The sequence below is a fragment of the Pelophylax lessonae genome (genome assembly GCF_965119305.1).
Source record: "Pelophylax lessonae genome assembly, chromosome: 7".
NCBI classification, from domain to species: Eukaryota; Metazoa; Chordata; class Amphibia; order Anura; family Ranidae; genus Pelophylax; species Pelophylax lessonae.
Window position 1 is genome coordinate 53507608 of NC_138774.1, and position 19265 is coordinate 53526872.

The 19265-nt window shown below is 46.1% G+C and overlaps 1 protein-coding gene across 2 annotated transcripts in view; it reads left to right on the forward strand.

Moving 5' to 3' along the window:
• Positions 1–19265, forward strand: part of NUMBL (NUMB like endocytic adaptor protein) — a 188185-nt gene that overhangs the window by 162446 nt on the left and 6474 nt on the right. For both annotated transcript variants that reach the window (XM_082263139.1, XM_082263140.1), the window contains exons 7-8: positions 6584–6788; positions 14138–14461. In XM_082263139.1, coding sequence (XP_082119265.1) covers positions 6584–6788; positions 14138–14461 — 529 coding nt within the window. The remainder of the gene's footprint in view (positions 1–6583; positions 6789–14137; positions 14462–19265) is intronic.

Below are 19265 nucleotides of genomic sequence, written 5' to 3' on the forward strand. Positions count from 1 at the left end.
TGTGTCTACCTTCGAGGCGGTTCGGTTTGCACAGTTCCATACGAGGTCCCTGCCAGGGAAATTCTGGCCAAATGGGACAAAAATCTGCGGATCTGGACAATCAGACCCGACTAAGCTGGGGAACGTAAGAGTCCCTGATATGGTGGCTACGTTCTTTGGTGCTTCGGCTGGGCAAATCTTTCCTCCTTTTGTATTGGACTGTGGTCACCACAGATGCCAGCCTGTCTGGTTGAGGTGGTGTGTCCTCGGCAAATATTCTGCTCAGGAGATCTGGACACTTGAAGAGTCCAGACTACTAATCAATGTCTTGGAACTCCGAGCAATCAGACTGTGCCTGGAACATTGGACGAATCGTCTTCAGGGATGTCCAGTGCATATTTAATCGGACAATGCCACGGCCGTGGCTTATGTCAGTTACTAGGGGGGGGGCACAAGAAGTGTCCTGGCGACTCTGGAGGTAGCTGGCTTTCTAAGGTGGGTAGAATGGTTAATTCAAGCCCTCTCCGCCGTATGAATTGGCAGATGGCATACCTGTCGGCAGGCGTTGGACAAAGGGGAGTGGTTCCTTCATCTAGTGGTGTTTCATCAGTTGTGTGTTTGGCGGGGCAACCCCGAGGTTGGCTTCCCGGCTCAACATAAAGGTGCAGAGGTTTGTGGCTCGGTCACATGTTCCTCTGGCAGACGCCACAGATGTGCTGGTTGCCCCGTGGGGTCAGTATAATCTGATTTACGCCTTCCCTCTTCTCAAGCTTTTGCCAAGACTTCTACGCAGGCAGTAGGAATTCTGGTCATCTTAGTGGCCCCGGACTGGCCTCGCCGGAATTGGTGCGGCTGGTCGCCGACATTCCTTGGAAGCTTACTCTCAGGAAGGGTCTGCTGTCCCAAGGACCAATCTTCCATCCTGCTTTACAGTCGGGAGTCGGTATTTGCAATGCTGCTAAAAGCTATGAAACCTACTTCTAGGAAGATTGTACATGAAAGACGTACATTGCGTGGTGTGAGTCTCTTGGGGTTTATAGTTCCATAGTAGGTGAGGTTGAGTAAAGACAATAGTCTATCCAGTTCAACCTGTGTAGATATGTGTGTCCGTAATCATCTCTCATACCCCTGAATGTTCTGATCCTTAAGATGTACGTCTAAGAGTCCTTTGAAAGCCACCATACTTCCCGCAAAAACCACCTCTTGTGGTAGAGAATTCCACAATCTTGTAGCCCTAACGGTAAAGAACCCCCTACGTTGCCTGAGGTTAAAACGCTTCTCCTCTAATCGTGTTGTCTGCCCTCGAGTCCTCATGCAATCTTTTCGACTGAATAGCTTTTTTTCTATGCTGAGATCACCATTGAGATATTTATAAATTGCTATCATGTCCCCTCTTATCCTCGCTCTTGTTCGGTGGTTTGGATCTTGACCTTCCTTCAACGGGGGATTGAGCAGAAACTGCCCTTGAGTACTGTTAAAGGTCAGATGTCGGCCTTAGCGGTCTTATTTCAATGGCCCTTGGCCACATATTACCTAGTACTTACTTTTCTTCAGGGAATTAAGCATTTGCAGTGCCTAGGGACACACTTAACCCCTTGATCACTAATAAAGTTAACCCCTTCCCTGCCAGTGTCATTTTTACAGTAACAGTGCATATGTATAGCACTAATTACTGTAGTAATGTCACTGGTACCCCCAAAAATGTCAGTCAAGGGTCCGATCTGTCCGCCGCAATGTCGCAGTCCCGCAAAAAAAATCGCAGATCGCCGCCATTACTCGTTAAAAAAAAAAAAACAATAAAAATTACAAAAATCTTTCCCTTAGTTAGTAAACGCAATATCTTTTGCGCAAACCAATCAAAATACGCTTATTGCGATTTTTTTTTTTTTTTTTAACAAACATATGTAGCAGAAAACAAATTGGCCTAAAATGTTAAAAAATTTTGATTTTTACATTTTTGAAATTTTCATATAAAAAAATGTGAAAAATATTGTTATCGTTTTAAAATTTACACTGTTTTTTTTGATTTAATCAATTTAATTTGGGTACAGCGGCGCACGACCGCGCAATTGTCCGTTAAAGTCACGCAGTGCCGAAGCGCAAAATAGGGCCTGGTCAGGAAGGGGGTAAAATCTTCCGGGGCTTAAGTGGTTAAACATACCACAGATGCCAATCTTCACGTGTATGGTCATTTTTTTTGAAAAATGTTCTTACCTTCTTCCAATATCCAGCGTTTTATTCCTTTTTGCAAGGTGTGCACCCAGAATTTCTCTTCCAGAGAAGGAACTTCTACAGAATTGATAGTGCTGGAGGGAGAGGAGTAGGCAAAACTTGAGGCACTGACTTCTCACTTCTGTGATCATTTCTGTATTTCATTGGGCGATCTAAACTATCATAGAGCGCTCTCACATGGGCAGAGGAGAGGGTGAGCATTGCATGCTCAGACTGGACCACATCATTTGTTTAACGTCGGTTATCATTCGGTTCGGTTGAATTACACTGGTGATTCCACTGTTGGCAACATTTAGGAAAGCCACAGGTGGCCTACAGGTAGGTGACAGGAATGATTACAACAATTCTCTAAACAACACAATGGTTTAGAAACTACTTTAGCCCATGCAATGTACTATAGTTATTTTTTCTTTTTTAATAAAGGTAAACTAACTCTTTAACCACTTTACCACCGGAGCATTTTGCTGTCTTACGTCCAGGCCACTTTTTGCGATTCGGCACTGTGCGACTTTAACTGACAATTGCGCGGTCATGCGATGCCATACCCAAACAAAATTTACGTCCTTTTTTTCCCACAAATAGAGCTTTCTTTTGGTGGTATTTGATCACCTGTGCGATTTTGACTTTTTGCGCTATAAACAAAAAAATAGCGTACATTTTGAAAAAATAACAATATTTTTCACATTTTTTTATATGAAATTCCCCCCCAAAAAAATGTAAAAATCAAAATTTTTTTACATTTTTGGCCAATTTGTTTTCTGCTACCTATGTTTGGTAAAAAAAATCGCAATAAGCGTATTTTGATTGGTTTGCGCAAAAGTTATTGCGTTTACTAACTAAGGGAAAGATTTCTGTCGTTTTTTGGTGTTTTTTTTTTTTTTTTTAACGAGTAATGGCGGCGATCTGCAATTTTTTTTTTTTTGCGGGACTGCGACATTGCTGCGGACAGATCGGACCCTTGACTGACATTTTTGACACTTTTGGGGGTACCAGTGACATTACTACAGTAATCAGTGCTATAAATATGCACTGTTACTGTAAAAATGACACTGGCAGGGAAGGGGTTAATTTTATTGGAGAGGGAGGGGTTAATGTATGCCTGGTGCTTATTAACGTGTGTGGCGGGAGGTGACTGAGTGACACAGGGACAGATCGCAGGTTCAGCTAAGCTGAACCCTGCAATCTGTCACTGTCTGTCACTTAGGAGATCCGCCCGCTTTGTTTACACAAGTGGGCGGATCTCCACACTCGATTCCCCGATGATCGGGGAAGAGCAGCGGCGATCGCCGCCACTCCTCCCCTGGCCCAAATCCCGCTGTGAATGAATACAGCGGGAGCGAGCCTCCGGCGGCACGCGTGTGCCGCCCACAAGGGGAGGAGTCCAGCGACGTAGGTCTACGTCGCTGGACAGGAGCTAACCACTTTGCCGCAGTAGAGCTCCAGTGAGCGGTCGGCAAGTGGTTAAAATTTGATGTTTATCGCTGTTTTGAACATACCCGACCCTTAAAAGAGAAATATGGCCAAAACTTTGTTTGGTCTTCTCTTGGGGGTCACAGGAGTGAACTCCAGCTCGGTGCCTTCCTCGGTGCTAAAGCCTGCTGTCGGCTGACATCATAGAGTTTCTGCAGGCTCTGGAAGAAACCCGACAATTTCGGCATCCACCCAGATGCCTGTTTGGCAGGTGGCTCAACCTCTCGGCGCACCGCAGAGAGCTTGAGCCAGCTGCTTCCGCCCCCTCCAAAGTCTGCAGCTCCAGTGAGTGCTGGAGGGGCAGAGCACAGAGCCAGTGACTGACAGTGACTACTCTCTGCTTAAAGTTGATTGAGAACTGAGTAATCAGTGGTCATGGTCAGTTCTCAGGCTTAGAGCCAGTGGGAGACATCTGCAGCATAGAGATGAGTATGCATGTTTGCCAGACTCAAAACGTCTTCTTAAGGGCCAGTTCACCCCACAGGCAGTCCAGTGCACTTTTTCTGCATCAAAAACGCATGGCTAGTCGGTTATATGGTTTTCAATGGAAAAGTTCACACCAGTGTGGTCCGTTCCAGTGCATTCCCATTCGAGAAAAAAAAGTAGAACATGCTACTCTTTCTGCACTGGACTGTACTGGAAAGTGGTAAAATGCATCAAAAACGCACAAAAAAATGCACTGGAAGACACATGTCCTTATTTAAGATTAAGAAAAAAGATGGGGAAAAATTCACCGGACTGTATAAAAACTTAATTCAAAAAAGGCACCAAAAACGCATAAAAAATGCACTGAAACGCATCAAAAATGTGCATGCATAAAAGCATCTGGACTGCGTTATTATGGTGTGAACTGGCCCTTAAAGCTTAACACAATCTACTCTTGAAACGGACTTCCCCCACATTGCAAGATTAAAATGCTTCTTTTAGAGTTAAATTCTTCTAGTTTAAGGGTGCATGGACAAGGTGTATTACATTATCCCATGCTCCGGCAGGCTTCCTCAGTCCATGCAACTGGTCCTCTGCAGTGTCCTCTCTAAGCAGCTTTGGGCCATGGTCACATGCTCACCCCCTCGCTTACAATACATGGTAATACCCTTGCACAGTGCGTGATCATGCCAAGGGACCTCCTACAGCACAGATCTTGAGGACAGCTCTGGAGCCTGTTGGACCAAGGGATAGGGTGAGTGGTAGAATTGTAAAAAAAATGGACACAGAGTACTTTAGATCTTGATAAACTAGAGGGGATGTCAGTTATTTATAAATTGTATTTTCATGCCACAGGAAAGAACAGCAGGAGGGGAGGGGTGGGGAGGAGATCGCTCTCACACACAGACTTTGGAACTGACAGGCAGGGAAGGAGAGGGAAGAGGGAGAGACTCAGAACAGAGAGAAGACGGCGGGATGACGGAGGCGCGTAAACTGATCACAGTATCATCAGCAGCCATGATTACCGTGGTCAGCACACACAGGAGGAGACAGGAACGGGCAGGATTAACCAGGTATTTTACAGCATAAAATGGGACAGATTACACTGCACAAGCACTGTGCTGTTTAACATGCTTTAAAGGAACAGGATTTTTTTTTTTTTTTTAGGGCTACAAACGCTTTTATTTATGTGAGGCTTGAAGGATCTGCTGTATTCAGTATGCATTTGGTCTGTATGTTTGATGATTGGTTCCATTGAAAATGTTCATGGTACTCTGTTAGCAACAGCACCGTGGATGCAAAAAAAAAAAAAAAAATGTCAGTGCTGTAATGAGTGCATTTATGAGAATCAGGTTAAAGTAGATATAACAAAAACAGTATCTCTCCTGCGCTCAAGTGGTGTGCGGGAAGGTGAGTGATCTAAATGTTTTTTATAGCACAAAAAATAGGTGGTCTTGCTGCCCCCTCAGGACCAAGGGTATCCAAAAACACTGAAAGACAACAACAAGAGAAGGGTGCACCGACCTTGTGCATTACCACTAAAAAAGTTTATCAAAATCCAAATAGGTAGCATACATTATCCTCACAAACGTAAGATGTATACATACATGTAGGAAATGGGAACCAATCGCCTCCAGGACACTTCTATACTGCTGGATGGCGTGATGATGTCCACAGTGACCTGGCTTATGCGTTTCTATGGAGAACCCTTCCTTCCTAAAGTGACGATTCTGGCTCTGAGGAAGAGGGCTCTCCCTTGAAACGCGTAAGCCAGGTCTTTGTGGACACCATTACGCCATCCAGGAGTATAGAAGTGTCCTGGAGGCGATTGGTTCCCATTTCCTACATGCATGTATACATCTTACGTTTGTGAGTATAATGTATGCTACCAATTTTAATAAACTTTTTTAGTGGTAATGCACAAGGTTGGTGCGCCTTTCTCTTGTTGTTGTCTTAAAGTAGATATAAACCTTAACTGGGCAACTTCTAGTTTCCTGGCACTGTGTACTGTGCCGTTTTACCATGTCTTTTTTTTTCATAAAATTAGTTTTCCCATCTTTTTTTATTTTTTATTTTTTTTTATGTCAGTGCTGTTGATCTTTTGCAGCCTCTTTCAGCCACTTCCTGTCTACATGCACTTTCTTCAACCTTGGTAGTTCATCATTGCTCTGAAATAGCTTCCTTGTGCGCACAGTGTGTGTTGGTACAGCCACTTCTATTCTCCAGCAGGGGGCATATGTGACAGGGTGGCAACATAGGAGCACAGTTGGTAGATAACACAAAGTGCCTGCACATAGACTTGTATGGCAGGATCATTATTATTTTAACGAAAGCCAAATTAAAAATATTGAATACAACTTTTAAAAAATTACTATCTTAAAGCTTATACAAGGTTTTAATGATTGTGTTTAGATCTCCTTCGAATGTATATGGAGGACTTTTTTTTATGAATGTGACCTCTTATCCTTCATAATAGGGGGAACGCCTGAGTCATGCAGTAGGCTGTGCATTCGCTGCTTGCCTGGAACGAAAGCAGAAGCGGGAAAAAGAGTGCGGAGTCACTGCATCCTTTGATGCCAGCCGTACCAGTTTTGCTCGTGAAGGTTCCTTCCGTGTCACCTCTACATCTGGCCAAAGCGACCGAGAAGAGACAATGCGGCAAGTTCAAGAAAAAAAGAAAGGTAGATTACAATGCCAAAAATCATGACAAAGATATACAAAATGAATAAACAATGGTAAACTTTAGGGTAAGCTGAAGGTCAGAAGGATCACCTCCTGAGCCTACCTTCTGATTTAAAAAGGCTTTGCAGCGCTACACACATTTTCCCTTCTAGTTCTGTATATGGATGATGGCAATGTTATTTTCTCTATCGCTCATTGACAGACGTAGTCCTCGGTGATACAGCACCTTCGGGTTATGTTGCCTCCACAGGAGTAGGACTAGACAGGAAATGAAAAATGCTCTGGCCACACCCCAGGGGCAGTCCCCGAGGGTATATCCTCTCTCTCTCCGCCACAGCAAATCAGTTTTTTTCTGTCTAGTCAGGAGTAAGGACCTAGATACCTTGCTGGGATCTTCGGTCCTGGCAGGATTTTTTTCTTAGAAAAGAATTTTTTAAGACAGCTTTTTTTTTCTCCAGTGTTCCTGTGAGATCTTCAAGCAAGAAAGCTGAACTGGGCGACGGGCGGGATGTTGAGATCCAGTGGTCACCCCAGTTCAGCCTACGAGCGCGTGCAGGCCATAGCTCCGCCCTGGGTCGGCCGCGACATAGTCCCACTGGACGGGGACTGACCCTGCGAGTTAAACGTCTCGCTGAAACGCCAAAGACCATGAGTCACGGCGCCCGTATTGGTCGACAGCCCTCCTACCTCGGTGGAGAGGGGTACTGTCAGGAGTTGGCGCCCGCCTGGTTCCGGTATGGTGAGTAGTATGTTCCCCCTTTCCCCCTGACGGGTCTTGTGGTGAACGCGGGCCCCTCTCTGTAATGGTAAGGATGGGTTCCCCTCTATCCTACAACATGTCACAGATCCCCCTAATTGAGTGTGATTTTTGTGTACAAGAAGCCAGGAGGCTTGGTTTGGGAGCTGACAATCGAATTGTAAAAATGTGTAAATGATTGTAGTCAGTGGCAGTACTAGAACTTTACTGTGAAAGTATAAGGTATCCTACCTGTCAGTAGCCACAGGGCGATGTCTATACATGTATACTGCATTCCAGATCATTCCTCCAGCTAAGCAGATGCCTCCCGACGGCCACGGACCGCATACGGCCCGCTAGGGTCCGGTACCTCCGACCACGCTGACCACCATGAGGGTGAAGGGTTGTGAGGCCGAGATCCTTCTGCAGACATGCCGCTATTCTGTGCAGGCCGCCACCATTGTCTGGTAGATCGCACGAGGCCGCCATTTTGGTTTAGCCTCGTGTCTCCAGCATGGGGGCGGCCATGTTTGAGGTGACTCAAACACCTCATGGAGCCAGGGGGAGGAGCCGGCAGGCGTGTTAAGGGGCGGAGCCGCCTCTTTTACCCAGGAAATAGGGCCAAAGACTTCCTGTCTGTAACAAGACAAGCACTGAGCAAGCTGATGAAAACTTCTGTGCATCAGGGATGAGCCTTGGGGTCTGTCTCTCTCTCTGTGGGGTCCAAAAAGGCAGGTAACACTGAGGGGCGCTGTTGCGACTGGGGGACACAAAAAAAAAAAAACATTTTTTTTTTTTTTTTACTTTGTCATTTTTTGTCGCTGGCAAGTGTCTTGTATAATCATTGACCCTGCCGCATAGGTATCCCCACCTGATCCCCTCAAGGTGGCCGCAGGACCCTCCAGTACCCCACTTGTTTTTAATGCATTATCGGCAGTTTTGGAGTCTTTGGTATCCTGGGTGGAGGTGGCCTGTCAGGGACGGGGGTCAAGTAGCGACCCCCGCCTACCCCTATTGTTTATCAGATACTTCAGATACGGATTCGGAACTGGTCAATGCAGTTGCAGGTCCCTCTTAGGGGGCTGTTGTCTCAGGTAATATCTCCTCAGCAGTGAGGAGCACGTTTCTGCCTCCGCCATAGCACAAGAGTGGTGGATGCACTAGTTGTGTCCGTCCGGGAAACCTTTAGTCTTGAGGTTACACCGGCAGAGGTAGCTGAGACTGAGATTCCTTTTTGGTACTTGTTAGCCTACCAAAAGGGCGAAGGATTTTCCTTTACCCAAATGGGGTCGTTTTGAAACGAACCCCTGTTATTTCCAAACGCCCAAAGGCTAGGTGTTATCCGTTTGAGGAATTCCTCTTTATGGGATAGACGGTACCACCTGCTGTCTTGCCACAGACTGTTAGGATAAAAAGACCTCGTAACTAACGAGGACCTTCCTTTTCTGCTCATATAGAGTTGTTCGTTCCGCGAGGGCGGGCGATAAGGCGAAACCCTCCAAAGCCCCTTTAGAGGGGTTTCAAAGGGCGCTGGTCGGGTAAACAAAGAGTCCGGCTCAGCCAAGCCTGAAGAATATAGCCTGATGCGCCCCTACCCATCTCTGGGGTGGGGGGGGGGATGTCTTCACCGGTTTCTGGAGGACACAGGATCGAGTTTCGATCACTTCCACCGGTGCGATTCTTCCCTTCTAACATTGAACGGTTTCAGGGGTTCTATTCGAACCTATTCACAATGCCCAGGAAAGAGGGCAAGGTGCGTCCAAATCTGGACTTGGGAAGAAATAGAGTCCATCCGTACAGTGGTGGCCTCCCTGCATCAAAGAGATTTCCTGGCGTCCATAGACATATAGGATGCCTATCTTTATATCCCCATCATCGCAGGACATCAGCGTTTTTTTCTGTTTCCCAAAGATCATCCCTGGTTCCCACCAGGAGACTGAACTATCTGGGCCTAAGGTTGGATACATCCTGGGCAAGAGAGTTTCTCCTTGCTGGGAAACTCCAGAAGGTTCAGTCAACGATTCGGATGTTGCTGTCCGTCAATTGGCTGGGACTGATGGTGGCCTTCTTAGAGGCAGTACCGTATACCCAGTCTCATACCCGAATTCTCCTGAAGGAGATTCTTTTTTAAAGGAAACAGAATTCCGATTCCCTGGACAATCGGATCCGGTTGAGCAAGCGGACCAGGAAGTCTCCGATGCTCAACCAGGGGAAGTCATTTCTTCCGATAGTATCCAGATTACCAATAAGGGTATCGGAACTGAGAGCGATCAGATTTTGTCTGATTTACTGGATCGAGCAGCTCTAGAGCAGCCCGATTCGGATCCAATCGCATATGGCCTCTTCATCCAGAGGTTTTTCCCTAGCTGTCCCTTCATTGGGACATCCCGGATGTGGATCTGTTGGCACCTTGGCCTAACAGGGAGGTGCGGAGGTTTGTAGCTCGCGCCACGATCCTCTAGCGGACGCAGCAGAAACGCTGATCGCCCCGTGGGGGCAGTATCAGCTACGGCATGCCTTCCATCCTCTCAAGTTGCTGCGGGAACTTCTTCGCAGGATAGAGGTGGAGGGAATTCCAGTTATTCTGGAAATTCCGGATTGACCTCGTCGAGCCTGGTACGCCGACTTGGCGAGGCTAGTCGCGAACGCTCCTTGGAGACTTCCTCTCAGGGAGGATTTGCGGTCTCAGGGACCGATCTTCCATCTTGCTTTACAGTCGCTGGCTTAATGGCCTGGCCATTGAGACCCAGGTACTGAAGGACAAGGGAGTGTCAGCTTCAGTTATTCCTACCTCCAGTTAAAGCAAGGAAAGCAACTTCCAGCACATGGAAGTCTTATATTGCATGGTGTGAATCTATTGGATTTCCCCCACAGACCTATTCGGTGACCCGAATTTTGGTCTGTCTGCAACAAGGGGTTGAGCAGAAACTATCCTTGAGCACAATCAAGGGTCAGGTTTTCGGCGTTAGCAATCTTCTTTCAAGAAACCTTTGGCTAATCATTCCTTGGTGCGGAATTTCATCCAGGGGGTGCGACATCTGGCTCCGCCAGTGTGCGCACCCTTACCGCCTGGTATCTTAATTTAGTGTGGTCGGTTCTTCAGAAACTTCTCTTTGAAGATATTAGGGAGATTCCCTTGCTTACATTCCCAGAAGGTGGCCTTCTTGGTGGCCATTACTTCTGTACGCAGGGTGTCAGAACTGGCCGCATTATCCTGTCGTTCCCCAGATCTGGTGGTTCATAGGGATAAGGTGGTTCTTCTTCCGAATCCATCCTTCCTTCCTAAAGTGGTTTTCGTAAGACGGACTCACTTTTTGTGATCACGGATAGCCCTTGAAGGGGGTTGCCTGTGTCTGCCGCGACCATATCTACATGGATCAGTCCGACGGTGGTACAGGCTTATTCTATTAAGGGTCGGAATCCTCCGTTCCCTGTTAGGGCGCACTTCACTCGAGCGCTCAGTACTTCCTGGGCCTTTCGCCATCAGGCGTCAGTGGTCCAGGTATGTAAAGCGGCCACCTGGTCGTCGGTACATACCTTTACAAAATTTTATAAAATTGATGTGATGGCATCGGCGGATGCCTCATTTGGCCGCAAGGTTTTGCAGGCCGCAATTTGAGGAGACCGGTGGTCTACCTCGAGGGTTTTTTTCTGTTTGAAAATTTTTTTTGTTGAGTCTCATCATTAAGGATGAGCATTGTAAACTTCTAGTTGGCACCGGTTGGGCCTTCTAGATTTGGATTTGATTTCCATTTTCCCACCCCTCATTTGTGATACTGCTCTGGGACTTCCCGAAGGTGCTGTATCACCGAGGACTACGTCTGTCAATGAGCGATAGAGAAAAATGGATTTTTGTAAAATCTTACCGTAAAATCCTTTTCTCTTAGCTCATTGACAGACGTAGTACCCGCCCCTCTGTTTTTGAGTTGGGTTAAATACTCTAAGCACTGCTTTTGTGACATAACTGATTTGCTGTGGCGGAGAGAGAGAGGATATACCCTCGGGGACTGCCCCTGGGGTGTGGCCAGAGCATTTTTCATTTCCTGTCTAGTCCTACTCCTGTGGAGGCAACATAACCCGAAGGTGCTGTATCACCGAGGACTACGTCTGTCAATGAGCTAAGAGAAAAGGATTTTACGGTAAGATTTTACAAAAATCCATTTATTTTTATAGCAAAAACATCCTTTTTCCTTATCGATACACAGCCGTCACATGACCCAGCTCTCTCCCAGCCTGTCTGCAAGGAAACATAAGCAGGAGGGGCTTCTAGTCCTCTGCTTCTGGTCACGTGTTCAAAATGTAAAAAGAAACCTTTAAAATACAGAGTAAAAATAAATATTTAATATCCATAAACTGTTTTAAACTGTCGTACAAATATATATTTGGGATCAAATCTTTATTATTTTGTGGAAGTAACATGGTGTGGGCGGATTTCTGACAGTCACAGGCTGTGTCACACCCTTCAGCCTGTGTCTTGTAAATTGTTGGAGGCTTCACCTCCCTTTTATTCTAAGTAATATCCCACCCTCATTGTGTTTAGCTGGTTAGAAAGGAGGAGGGAGTGGGATGTAATTTACCACTGTGTATATGCCCACATGTGTGACTCTATAGTCACATGGGCTGCTCAGATGTGATAGGGAGGAAATGCTCAGCATAGAAATTCATTGAAAACTGAGCATGTGCAGAAGCTGCCAACACTGCTCTGCAAAATCCCTAGCTGAATTGGGGACATGGACAGAAGGGAAGATAGAAAACAACAGGATCAACTAAGTTTTTTACAGAATAAATTAAACGAATTTCATAGTATGAACAGTATGTATGTAATACACCATTTATTGATTGTTTTTTTTTTTTTATGATGTGGGTTTAGTGACACTTTTATAATTTGGAGCGCTTTTTGATCCCATTAATCTCTTCTCACAATGACCTGTATGGTTATATGGTTATATTGTCTTATTGGGTCCCAAGCCCTACTCCATAGAAGCCATGGTTTCCATACACTGCACTGGTGATGGCCAAAAGCCTGAAAAGGTTGTATTGAATTTGCAATAAATGTCTCTATAATATTAGGCTTTATTTGCACTATATACCAATAGTTCTGGATGTTGTTGGGACAGCCGGGGTGTAAAGGAATTATTTGGATAGCTCCGCCCACTGTCCCAAATGAGGAACAATCCTCTGAGATGTGAATGCCTTCTGTTCTAAGGCTTTCCCATGCAGAAGCAGTACATAGAGTAACAACCAGAGGGCGCTATGCAGTTTGTACATGTGTTCTATTGGGATTCTCCAAATAAATAACCAGAAGTCAGTGAATTCCTGTAGGGGTAAGGGGTGTGTGCTGTGAAGTAAGAGAGGGTGGGGTGACTCTTAACATCTGATAAAAAAGGAGGGGGAGAGGGGGGATTCGGAGCTTTGGCCATCTAGTCCTACAGATACAACCAGCCCTTTGAGGGTCACCATAGTGCTGATGCCGCCCGTGATCAAATTGAGTTTGACACCACTGGTCTAGAGCAGGGCTCTCCAAACTTTCGAACTGAAGCGCCAGTTTACTGTCCTTCAAACTTTAGAGGGGCTCGGACTGTGGCCAATGGGAGTAGAAAAATCTCCTTGTGTCACTGGGAGTAAACAGTGCCCCTTCTTTGGTATTAGGGGAGGAATACTGCTCCCATCCTTGGGGTCAGTGGAGAGTAATAGTGCTTAATTGTTATCAGTGGGAGGAATAGTGCCCCATTGTTGGTGTCAGTGGGAGGAATAGTGCCCCATTGTTGGTGTCAGTGGGAGGAATAGTGCCCCATTGTTGGTGTCAGTGGGAGGAATAGTGCCCCATTGTTGGTGTCAGTGGGAGGAATAATGTCCCATTGTTGGTGTCAGTGGGAGGAATAGTGCCCCATTGTTGGTGTCAGTGGGAGGAATAGTGCCCCATTGTTGGTGTCAGTGGGAGGAATAGTGCCCCATTGTTCGTTTCAGTGGGAGGAATAGAGCCCCCGTTGTTGGCGTTAGTGGGAGGAATAGAGGCCCATTGTTGGTGTCAGTGGGAGGAATAGAGCCCCCGTTGTTGGCGTTAGTGGGAGGAATAGAGGCCCATTGTTGGCGTCAGTGGGAGGAATAGTGCTCCATTGTTGGCGTCAGTGGGGGAGATAGTGCCCCAGTGTTGGTGTAAGTGACAGAAACTTTGCTTTTGCCGACAGAGGAAGGAATAATGCCTTCCAATAATAAAAGCAAGCAAAGGGCCGCATTCGGCCCCTAGACTGTAGTTTGGAGACTATTGGTCTAGTGTATCGGAAAAAGCAATCTTACTTACCTGATCCCCCCCGCTCCCGCAGGCCTCATTTGCTCTGCTAGACTGGTCTCCGCAGCCTCTTCTGCTCTGCATTCCAGCAGGCACAGTTCCCTTGATTTCTTCAAGTACAATGCAGGGCTTATAGGCCTCCATTGGATGTGAAGATGTCACGGGATAGTCCACTGCTGAAGCATATGGGAGCAGAGGAGAGCATTTACGCTTGAAGTGCCGGGGAAATCCCACTGCAACAGAGGATTTTTACATTATAACATTTATGTAAAATTGACTTGAAACACATTTAAAGCCCTTTTAATGTAATTTATGTATTTCAGGTATGACAAATGAAGGAAGTCAAAGCCAGTCATCAAACGCATCTTCCCTGACTGCCTCTCCCAGTACTGGACTACCAGCCCAGACAGAGAACTCTTCTCCCCTGCAGGGGTCTTCAGTCCCATCAGAGAAGGCAGAGATGGGGAGCCAGCATGCCATCCCACGCCGACACGCCCCCATAGAACAGCTTGTAAGACAAGGATCTTTCCGCGGTTTCCCTGCTCTTAGCCAGAAGAATTCACCCTTCAAACGTCAGCTGTCACTGAGGCTCAACGAGCTCCCATCCACACTGCAGCGCAAAACAAATTTCCAGGACAAGGGCCAAGGTGAGACATGGGTGGTGGGGAAAATCAATTTGTTCTTGGTGGCGGGAACCACTGATTAGGCTGTTCTGATCTAACTGATTAAAAGTCACCTTGAATCTAAAACTTTAAAGTGATTCTAAAGGAAAGATTTGTTAAACATAAACATGTTATACTTACCTGCTCTGTGTAATGGCTTTGCACAGAGCAGCCCCGATCCACTTCTTTTTGGATCCTTTGCTGGTAGTCCTGGCTCCTCCCCCTGCAGAGTGCCCTCGATAGCAACCCTCTTGTTATGGGGGCGCTTGAGCAGGCTTGCTTCCTAGTCACGTTGTGTGTGTCCATTCACACACACAGCAGCCCTACCCCCTGCTCTTTTCTCATTGGCTGTGATTGACAGCTGCTGTGGCAGCCAATGAGGAGAGAGACCCGGGAAAGCCACAGCTCTCATGCACATCGCTGGTTCGAGATAGGGCGCAGGTAAGTATAAGGGGGGCTGCATCCAGAAGGTTTTTTAACTTAATGCATTAGGGTTAAAAACCTTGAGCTTTTAGAACCACTTTTAACCCCCTTAGCGGTAACCCCAATCGTGACTCGGAGTGTTTTTTTCATGCTAGGATCGGTATCCCCGAGTCACGCTCAAGGTAGATGTGCAGAGCCTGCAGCGGGGTTCCTTACCTTCTCCTGGCGATCCAGCGATGATCTCCCGTTGCTGTGATCGCCGCCGAGATCCCCACCGCTCGTCCGTCGCTCTGATGACTTCCTGGTTCTGTTCCCTGCAGCAGCAATGGTGCATGGGAGCGGAACTGGGAGGGAAATTCAAAAGTTACACAAACACATAAAAAGAAGGTGATACAGTGTAATCTGAGAGGATTACACTGTATCACTTTAGTATCAGACACAGTGCCCCTTGCCATTGTCATTTGTGACAAATAAGACCGTTTGAAAATGGCATCAAAAAAGCGCTGTCCTACAAATGCGCTTTTGGATCAGCTGAGCGACTGCGACAGCGGCAGCGACACGGAGCTGCTCGCAGAACAGAGCGACAGTGAGTAGTAGGGAGATTTGTCATCTGACTCTGACACCGACACTGATCCAGAAAGTGACAATGCCGATGATCCCGCACCTGACCTAAGCGATGTGCGCACTTGGTGCCCTCTAAACAGCGATGCGGACCAGGCAGCGCCCCCGAGATTCCGATTCACTGGATCTCCTTGAATGAAGGTTGCTGTGGAGAGTGACAACCCTCTGGCATACCTGAAATTATTTCTTACTGAGGAGGTAATTTTAAAAATCATCACAGAAACCAACCGCTACCATGAGCAGCAATCCGCTACGCTGCGTGCCAGATTTTCCAGATCCAGAAAATGGGAACCGGTCACTAAAGAGGACATCTGGCAGTTTCTGGGACTCACTCGGCCTTCAGGGAGTGGTGCGGAAACCGCTCCAGAAATGGTATTGGACCACCAATAAGATGCTGGCCACTCCATTTTTTGCCACAGTGATGTCCGAATATCGTTTTTCACTCATCATGAAGAATTTACACTTCGCCAACAACGAAGAGTTTGATGAGGCCGTGCATCCTGCGCCCAAACTCAAAAAAATCTGGGAGGTGTGCCAAATGATTGTCACCAACTTCCAGCGGACCACGTGCCAGAAAGGGATGTCAGTGTGGACGAAAGTCTGATGGCCTACAAGGGACGCCTGAGCTGGATACAGTTTATTGCATACAAAAGAGTGCGGTTTGGCATCAAATTTTATATGCTCTGTGAATCATCCACCGGATATATCTGGAATGTGGTCATTTACACCGGTAAAGGTACCAAGTTCAATCCCAGGTACAGCGGCTATGGGATGGCCACATCCTCTGTCCTTTCACTGCTGGACCCTTTGCGGAACCAGGGATATTGCGTGACGACCGACAATTTTTACACATCTCCGGAACTTTATGAGGTTTTGCTCCTATACAAAACTGATGGGTATGGTACTGTTAGGCCAAACCGGCGTGACATGCCATCAATGTTTGGCAGGAAAAAACTAAAAAAAGGAGAGATGGTTGCCTTTCAAAAGGGTAAAATGATGGCAATGCGGTGGCGAGACAAAAAGGACGTGTGTCTCATGAGCACCGTGCACAACACCTCCACTGCCATGGTCCACACAAAACACGGAACAGATGTGCTGAAGCCGCAAGTCGTGATCGACTATGTAAAGGCAAAAAATGACCAGCGCTATGGAGTGTGCGGTAAAGCGTGAGAGACTAGCAGGTGTAAGCGGCCAACAACCAAATCCCCAAGAGGGGTCAGGATATGTGTAAAGTGCAGAGAGAGGTGATCGACTATAATCACACAATGGGAGGTGTCGACCAAGCTGATCAGGCAATGACATTTTACCCGGCGATGCGGAAGCAACAGAAGAAATACAGAAGGAACGCCTATATCCTTTATAAAGCAAAAACTAACATACCTCTTGTTCATTCTGACTTTATCTGGAAGGTGGCTGAGCAGATTTTTGTCAACCACCCGACGCCATCAGTATCTGCAAACAGACCCGGACGACGCGATGTTGGCAATCCAGAACGCCTGACAGGTCGTCATTTTGTAGACTTTGTACCGCCAACCGCAAAAAAGTTAGCACCTACCAGGATGTGCGTCGTTTGCTGTTCCAAGAGAGATGGCAATGGAAAAAAAGTCCGAAAGGAAACAAGGTACTATTGTCCTGATTGCAACGTCGGACTTTGTCTAGTTCCATGCTTCAAACTGTTTCACACTCAGGATGTGTATTGAATTTCTTTGTTTGACAAATTTCATTGTTTTTCATTACATTATTGAATAAAATTTATCACATCTGGGATGTCTACTAGAGTCTTGTTTTGGTCAGGTTTAAGTAAGTATTTACTAAGAATTGTAGGCCTACAATACATAACGCCAAACTTCCATGCAAAAAATTGTACCGCTTTTGGTACATAATTCCTGACAGAATCATACTGCCAGGGAGGCTAAAGAATCTGTTGTCCATGCAGTATGACTGCTCAGTTCTCTGGCTTACACCTGGCAGGGGAGAGGTGGAGGTTAGGATGTGTGGTTTTCTTTTTTAAGCCCACACTTCTCCTTTAATAAAGTTTTACAAATACAAAGTAAGTCGGATAAACCAGTAGACATACTCAGTTTAACAATACAATATCAATAAAAGGTCAACATATTAATCATAGGGTATCAAAATTATTTTTGACCTTCTCCTAATGACACAGAATGGGGTTAATAATAATTTTAGATAAGATATCCAGTGGCTTTTCAATTATAAAGGATATAATATATGCTAATCTGGATTTTGATACTAATTGGATTTAGTAAATTGGGACTAGAGGTGACCATAGGGGCTTTGAGTAGCTTCAGTATGATAACTTATTATACCTGCATTACCTGTGAAAAGAAAGACCAAATCAGAAGGAAGATCTGGAATAATGGAATAGACTACAGATCCAATGAAGCCATAGTGTGCAGGAAACGAGAGAGTGGGAAGGGGGCACTTTTCATAGAATAAGAGGAGGAATCCTCCATTCCTGGGGGGTTAGCCAACTCTCTGGTTTTTATCATAAGCATAGGGCTCTATGATTAGGTTATGAGTAGGCGATTCATGGAGACTACATTTTTTTGAATTTCTCATGTTAATCTACTGAGATAGCTGTACGTTTTTTGTTGATTCTTGTACCATTTATTTGTAATTTAACCTCTTGATAACCCAGTTCTGGTGATTTACATGACTAGGCTCTGATTTGTTTTGGGGTATTAAGGGAAACTAAACCCATCAATTGAATAGTTTCAAAAACAGTTACATTCCTTGTAAGCCAGGATTGCTAACTGTCACATTTAGCTTTGACCCAACTGTCAAACCATCAAATGGCTGGTGTCATAACTGATCACATGTGCAGCACCATGGCAGTTGCAGATCAAACAAAAGCTAAGATGGCAGCTTCTTTGGCTGAAAAGGTTAGGAGGGTTTAGTTCTGCTTTAAATATACTGTAAACCCAGTCATTTTTGCTGTGCTATGTTGGATATCCTTTAAGCGGTGTTCCAGCCTCACCCCCCTCCCCCTCCCCCTCCAAAAATTTAAAGTAAGCAGCTACACATACTATAGCTGCTGACTTTTAATATTAGGACACCTACCTGTCCTGGAGTCCAGCAATGTTGGCACCTCAGCCGATGGAAACATCGGCTCTCAGGTGCTGCCGCCTCCATTGCGGGTGAGGGAACCCAGAAGTGAAGCCTTGTGGCTTCACGGGCGGGTCCCTAATGCGCATGCGCGAAGCACGCTAAGCATTTGCATTGGCTCTGCGGCGGGGGGGGAAGGAGGAGGGGGCCAACAGGTACCCGTTCCCCCCTCCCCCCTGAAAGGTGCCAAATGTGGCACAGGAGGGGGGGGGGGAAGCAAATGAGCGCAAGTTCCACTTTTGGGTGGAACTCCACTTTAACTGGTTTGTTAAGAGGGCTTTCATACTGTATATGTGTACGATATATAAGCAATTACTGGCGTTTGCCTTTTACTCTCAAAACTAGTAAGAACTTACTAGGGGGGTGCATAGGACATTTTCATACCTGTCACCAGTTGGTTTGCCCCGTGGCAGTACAGTGTTTAGCACAAACCACAATATCCTGATACAAGAGAAGGGGGGCGTTACATTGCAGCAGTCTCTGGTTCATGTTTAAATGTTGTCTTAAATTTCCAGACCTGTACCTAATACAGAACTCCTTAGCACAAATCTGTCAAATTTGGTCTTTTACAGAATTTGTTGATCGAGAGCATGTTTTTTTTTTTTTCTGTTGCCTTTTA